This window comes from Thamnophis elegans, chromosome 1 (assembly GCF_009769535.1).
Source record: "Thamnophis elegans isolate rThaEle1 chromosome 1, rThaEle1.pri, whole genome shotgun sequence".
NCBI lineage: Eukaryota > Metazoa > Chordata > Lepidosauria > Squamata > Colubridae > Thamnophis > Thamnophis elegans.
The window spans coordinates 122,704,946-122,711,504 of NC_045541.1; the positions used below are offsets into that span (position 1 = coordinate 122,704,946).

At 42.9% G+C, this 6,559-nt stretch overlaps 1 protein-coding gene across 1 annotated transcript; it reads left to right on the top strand.

The window, feature by feature from the left end:
* The first annotated feature begins 2,640 nt into the window (after window positions 1-2,640).
* Window positions 2,641-5,110, top strand: GJD2 (gap junction protein delta 2). The gene is made up of 2 exons (XM_032229917.1): window positions 2,641-2,711; window positions 4,267-5,110. The coding sequence occupies exons 1-2, from the start codon at window positions 2,641-2,643 to the stop codon at window positions 5,108-5,110; spliced, it is 915 nt and encodes a 304-aa protein (XP_032085808.1).
* Window positions 5,111-6,559: the final 1,449 nt, after the last annotated feature.

Genomic DNA, 6,559 nt, shown 5'->3' on the forward strand with positions numbered 1-6,559 from the left:
TAACTATTGTCTTGCAGAGCAATTGAAATTTTGAGCTCCATTGTGGTCCTACCTGCATTTTGAAAAGTAGTTGATATAAAGCATGGTCCTACGGCAAATAATTATTATTGTTCACTGACTTGCACCACAACAGTGTCCAGTGGCAGCAGATCATATGTGGCCTCTTTTTTCCCAGCATGCTTTTCTATTTGAAAATTATCAGTCTGAAATATTGTGTAACATACTTCAGCGTACTGAATGTTACTTCCAGACAGCCGTTAAGCATATTGTTTTAATACTGAAAGCTATATTTTTATATTCTTTAATTATATGAGATACAAAGTCTTCATTGTTTGCAATAATGGGTATGCAGCTACAAATGACAGTTCCTAGGGAGCTGAAACAATTTTGTTTTATTTTTCTCCCTACTTAAAAAGAGGTTCAGAAAATTATTATAGTATAACATCTTCAGTGTAGAAAGGAGTTGACTGCAGTTGACATAAAACAGGTCTGCTTCTGATTTATTTCTTCACCTCTGCAGTTTATCTTTCAGAATTGTCATCAGAAGACATTCAGCCACATTCACTGAAACGCAAGGGCAGCCAACTAGAAAACTGCTAAGCAACTTTCTGCATGCTTCCTTCTTCAAAGCTACAGGGTAATTCTCCTCTGGGATATTTATACCATCTAGCTTGGTGCCCATGGCATTTTGATGGTTATCTATGTTGCTGTATAATTAGTGTACATTAAAACCCAGAGCCGTGAAATTACAATGCCAGGTCATGTTTAATATCCAAAGTCAAGAATTAGACGGAAATGCCACATATCATGCAGCCAAGACAGATTTGCCTGATTCCCTTGTGCTTACTGCAGCTGCATCCATGGCTTCATTTTTGTGCTGTCAGAACTATATGTACATTCAGTAAGGAAGACAGAGCAAAGTGCCAGCTTGAACTGTGAAACAGAACATTGAGCAATGACTCATTGGTTGAGTTCATACATTTCTCAGCATCACACTCGGGTTTGCCACTGAGTGTTGACACAGTAGACATTACAGCTTGCCTCGAGTCTCTTACTGGTACTGATACACACATCTGCAAAAACTGTTTTGAAATCCGCGTGTTACAATTTAAGCAAAAATTTTAAAAATGTGCACCCAGAGGAGAAATGCTGCACGAGAAATACAGCTCCCTCAATTTTGTAATGTCTTAGAAATATTGATTTTAGAAGATGACATTACAAGCCACTTCATGGTGCTTCTGGGATGGTTCCCAGTTTTGGAGAGTTGCTTGGCCACATGCTGTTGATGCAGTCATACATGTTTTCTCCCGTGAATGCATATGAAAAGGAGACAAAGCTCCAAAAGTGAGGAGATGCAGCTTCCATTTTGACATCATTTTGACCCCTTCTGTGGACGCTTGTGAACCCAGTGGTATCTCAGGAGTTTCCTCCAGGAGCTTGGTAGCAAAATCCATGGCAAAGTCCCAAACCCAGCAGGATGACCATCACATTTCGAAGAACGTGACATAATGCATGGCCCGTGAAACAAGCCCCTTTGATAAGAACACCATTTGATTAGATGGGGGTTTTAAGAACACCCCTCCCCCCTCTCTCACACACACACCACAGAAAGGAATTGATAATCTTTTCTGCCCATCCCTCCTCCTCCCAGTGGTGCAGACGGGTCAGCAGTTGCCAAGAGTGCTAAAATATGCAACTCGGTCCAATTGCTTATACTGGCCCTTTCCCCCCTACGAATCCTATCTTAAGGTCTCCTTGTCTTACCTTGAAGCTCTGAGGGCAGGTGAAGTGAAATAAAGCACCGGGAAAGGGTGCCTTCTTAGGGACGGATTCACCTACCACAAAGGCATTTCTCAAACAAGTGCAATTTCTCTTCAAAGCAGGAGCTGCCTTGGCGACCTGCTCTGTTCATCTTCATTGAACCTTTCTGTCCGAGGACCGGATCAAACGGGCGTTGTTTTGTAGGTTCGGAAGAAGTAATCTGATTCTGCCTCCCGATTCTCCCCACTGTTGGTCTCCAGCACGCCCGGCACTCCCGTTCCTCCTTTCTCACTCAGACCCGGCTAGCTCGGGGCAAAGAAAGGCCCTTCTCTTCACAAGAGCCTGCCGAAGGCCCAGCCACAAAGATTCGAGGCAAATGGAGCTAGCCGCAAGGATGCTAACGGGCTGGGGGACCTCCGATCTCGCCCTTACCTGCCTGGATTGCCGGGCGGCCCTTCCGCAAAGAAACACCTCGGCGGAGAGGGGGACCAGATTGCGGACACCCAACCGCGGCGGGGCTCGCTGGAGTTGCCCCTTCGCGCCGGAACCTTTGGCAGCCTGGCGGCGGGGGAGGCGGCGATCCCTTGCAGCTTGTGGCGCCGCCGCTTAGCTGCTCCCCTCCAACCTGGCCGTGACGCAAGCAGAGCCTACTTAAAGGCGGCGGGGAGGCAGGCAGAGAGACACGGAAGGCTATCGCCGCCTAAGCTGGCTCCCCGGAGCCGCCGCCCTGCCTTGCAAGCAGCCCGCCCCCCCCTCCCCGGGGTCGGGGCTTCTATTCGCAGGCAACGAGGCCCGCCTCAGGCTGGTGCTTCTCGGCCGTTCTTGTGCGGTCGCTGGTGCTGCCGCCGCCGCCGAGCTTTCGCCTCCGGATGAACCGCGATGGGGGAATGGACCATCCTAGAGAGACTCCTCGAAGCCGCTGTCCAGCAGCACTCTACTATGATAGGGAGGTAAGCCCGATCCACAGGCTCCCATCCGGCCAGTTTGGGGTCTTCTTCCCCCCTTCCCTTCCCTTCTCCGGAGTTCCCTTTGCCCACTTGACCTGCTGGTTTTCAGCAAAGCTGCGGCGGAGCTGTAAACTCATCTCGGAAGTGGCTGCTTGGCTGTCCTTTCTCCAATTCGGAAGGCAGGAATTTGGAAGAAAAGTCTCTAAGGGATTGTTGTTGTTGGGTTTTTGTCCCCCCCCCCCCCGAGGAAGGGGAGCTGCAGGGTTGCAGCCTGAACGGGACACCTTGACTGACCCTTCTTCCCTCCTTCCTTGTCCTCAAATATTTGTTCAATAAACTTGCTTGCTACTGCACAGGACTGTCATTTCCTGCTTCTCACATGCCTTTATTTCTGTATTTTATTGCAGAATTCAGGGGAGACTTTTAAGTTCTATCTAATCTACTCCTCAGTTTTTGCTCCCATTCATATGCTCATCAACAAAGATTCTTGAATTAATATTTAATTGAAAAAATACGGATGGGATATATTTTTGGGTAGATTTATTTATTTTTAAGTCCCAAGAGTAATCTCTAATCTAGCTGGTGATTGCAGTGTGCAAATAATAGTAATAATAGCAACAAGGGTAAAGTAAGGGCAAGCAGACTCCTTGCTTCTGATTTGCCTCTCTTCTCAGTTACGATTTGTAATGGTTGATCAATATATTGCAAACCAAATGAAAATGGGAGATGCACTGCTGGTTTTCATTTCACCTTCTTTTTTAATTGATCAACTTCTGTTGTACCGCAGCAGAGACTCAGGAAGGGGAATGGAAGGGAGAAAGTGCTTCTCAAGTGACCGTTGTTATAGACTTTGTCCTTTGCTAGTAGAATTAAGCTTGGTGTACTCTCATACACCGAGAAAGCAGTTTTTTCTACTTGCTGTAAATGTCCCTAGAGAGAAGTGCATTGTTTCATAAAATCAAACCATTCAACAAAGGCTATGAAGTTCTCTATGGGTGAGTGCCATACAAATTCAGCACTGGACAGTTCCATTTAACTGCAATGAAAGCAGCCAGGATATCATTTCATTCATTCTACTCAAAAAAAAAAAAAAAAAAAAAAAGTAGGAATTGCACGGATGAATGATTTTTAATAAATGTGCATATATTATTAGTAATATTAAAAAGTGGCCAAAAAAACCCAGTTAAAAAAGCAAAACCAAACAACAGAAACAATTATAATAAATGCATCAATGTTCATAGCATTATGGTTAGGTCCTCAAATATTTTTAATGTGTTTATTAGATGTATACTCAACTTTTCATCCAGAAACTGAAAGCAGTGCACATACCATCTTCTTCTTCATTTGTTTTTACTCTTGAAAGAGTGAAATAGGCTGGGAGGAACAAACTAGCCCAGGGCCATTCACTAAGCTTTTATGACTGAGAGTGAAGGCCTCCTTGGTCCTTAGTCACTATATGACAATGTAGACAGTGCCCAATGAATTCTGTGTTGCTGTTATTGTTTTAAATTCCACGCCAACCCTATACATGTGCATTCACCCAACCTTTGTTTTGTAGGATTCTGCTGACCGTGGTGGTGATCTTCAGGATTCTTATTGTGGCGATTGTAGGCGAAACTGTGTATGACGATGAGCAGACTATGTTTGTGTGTAACACCTTGCAGCCAGGCTGCAACCAGGCATGTTATGACCAAGCATTTCCTATTTCTCACATTAGATACTGGGTATTTCAAATCATCATGGTGTGCACTCCTAGTCTCTGTTTTATAACATACTCAGTTCATCAGTCTGCCAAGCAGAGGGAAATGAGGTATTCTACTGTTTTCCTCGCCTTAGATCGAGATCAGGATTCCATGAAACGGGATGACAGTAAGAAAATCAAGAACACCATTGTCAATGGGGTGCTACAAAACACTGAAAACTCCACCAAGGAAGCAGAACCTGATTGCTTGGAAGTGAAGGAAATTCCCAATCCAGCCATAAGAACCTCAAAGTCAAAGATGAGGCGCCAAGAAGGCATCTCTAGATTTTATATCATTCAGGTGGTCTTCAGAAATGCCCTGGAGATTGGGTTCCTGGTTGGACAATATTTTCTGTATGGATTCAATGTCCCTTCCATGTACGAATGCGACAGATATCCCTGCATTAAAGAAGTTGAGTGCTATGTCTCCAGGCCCACCGAGAAGACAGTTTTCTTGGTCTTCATGTTTGCTGTGAGTGGCATTTGTGTGGTGCTCAACTTAGCCGAACTGAACCACCTAGGTTGGAGAAAGATCAAAATGGCTGTGAGGGGAGCACAAGCTAAACGGAAATCAATATACGAAATCAGGAACAAGGACCTGCCACGCATGAGTGTGCCCAACTTTGGCAGGACTCAGTCTAGTGACTCTGCTTATGTGTAAGACTGGCAGAACCAGAAAGCTTTACTGTGTATCTTAGCGAGCTGCCATTTGAATTAGGGAAGGAACATTGCTTAAACAACTGTTTTCCTACAACCACCAAGAAAGCCGTTAAAGTATTCTCTGTGCACTTTCTAGACCAGATTCAAACCCGAGTGCTCATGACAACAACAACAACAACAAAAACAACAACAGTAAAAGATGGATAAAGACACAGTGGGTCAACACCTGCAATCTGGCCTTACAGCTCCATTACTTCTGCCCTGCTGTCCCTTCCCCTCCCCCTAGGATCCAATGCTGTCTGTTGAAGAGCACAATCTTTTGGCCATGATTAGTATCACTCCATTTGTATGACTGATGGAAAACATGCCCAGGATGTTATTGTCAAAAGAGAAGGATGATGGGAAGCATTTCTACAAAAGTTGGGGTGAGGGGGGTGAGGGAAGGGAGAGATTCCTACTCTCTAAGCACATGATTGCAAAACTGCCAGTACTGATCACCCCCAAACCTCATCTTGTGTGTACCTAACATCACACTCTCTTTTGGCATTACGCAGTTAAATACTGTGTATGCTTAGCATTTATTTTTTCTATCATCATTTTTGGTACAACAACAACAATAATAATAATGAACATACTGAGGTCAATATAATTTTAATTGTCATACAGCTAATTGTGGCCCATCAAATTTATGAAATAGATTTGAAAAAAAATCACAGTTCCACACTATGCGGGTGAGGAAGATGTAGTGATTTAAAATTCAGCTAGTTGAAGTAATTACCTGGATTTTAAAATTACATATACCAAAGGAATAGAATGGATCACTAACTGTGAAAAAACAAAACCTATTTGCCCTTACTACAACAAGTGCCATACTTGAAGTTCAAACATCGAATTCTATATTTAGTCAAAGACTTGGCTAAAGATCCCAACTTGAAATACTGGGTTTTATACTTTTTTTCCATTTTTATCTAGCTATAGATACATTTTGTTTTGCTTTTCTCCATTATGGCAAAGGTGCAAATGCCCTTGGCAAATTGCTAAAAAAGTATTTTTTTTAAAATAGAAAGTTAACTTTCTTTTATATATGCATATATGTTAGTAACATTGCACTGATATATGATGATGAAACTGGTGTATCTATCTAGAATATAAGAACCATTACATTATTGCCTCTTTTTATATTCATGGCCTGGATTATATCTAAAATATTTGTAGGGTTTATTTTTCCTTACAGTGTCATGGTGCTAAAATAGGGAAATATACATGGATAAGTAGCAATATAGCATGATCCAGAAAATGTATATGCATGTGTGTCTGTGTGTCTGTGTAAGCACACAAAACATCTTTATCATTTTTCATTATATGAACATTTCAGGGATATAGTATTGTTTTAGATGGGGTGATTTTTTCCTTTTTCAGATAAATGATGTTAGTCTATTTTAGGCTCTAT

What these genes read in the sequence shown, in the direction of transcription:
- GJD2 (XM_032229917.1), top strand. Translation starts at nt 2,641, where the DNA reads ATGGGGGAATGGACCATCCTAGAGAGACTCCTCGAAGCCGCTGTCCAG. An exon ending in CACTCTACTATGATAGGGAG is followed by an intron (nt 2,712 to 4,266) that starts GTAAGCCCGATC and finishes TTTGTTTTGTAG; the next exon opens with GATTCTGCTGACCGTGGTGG.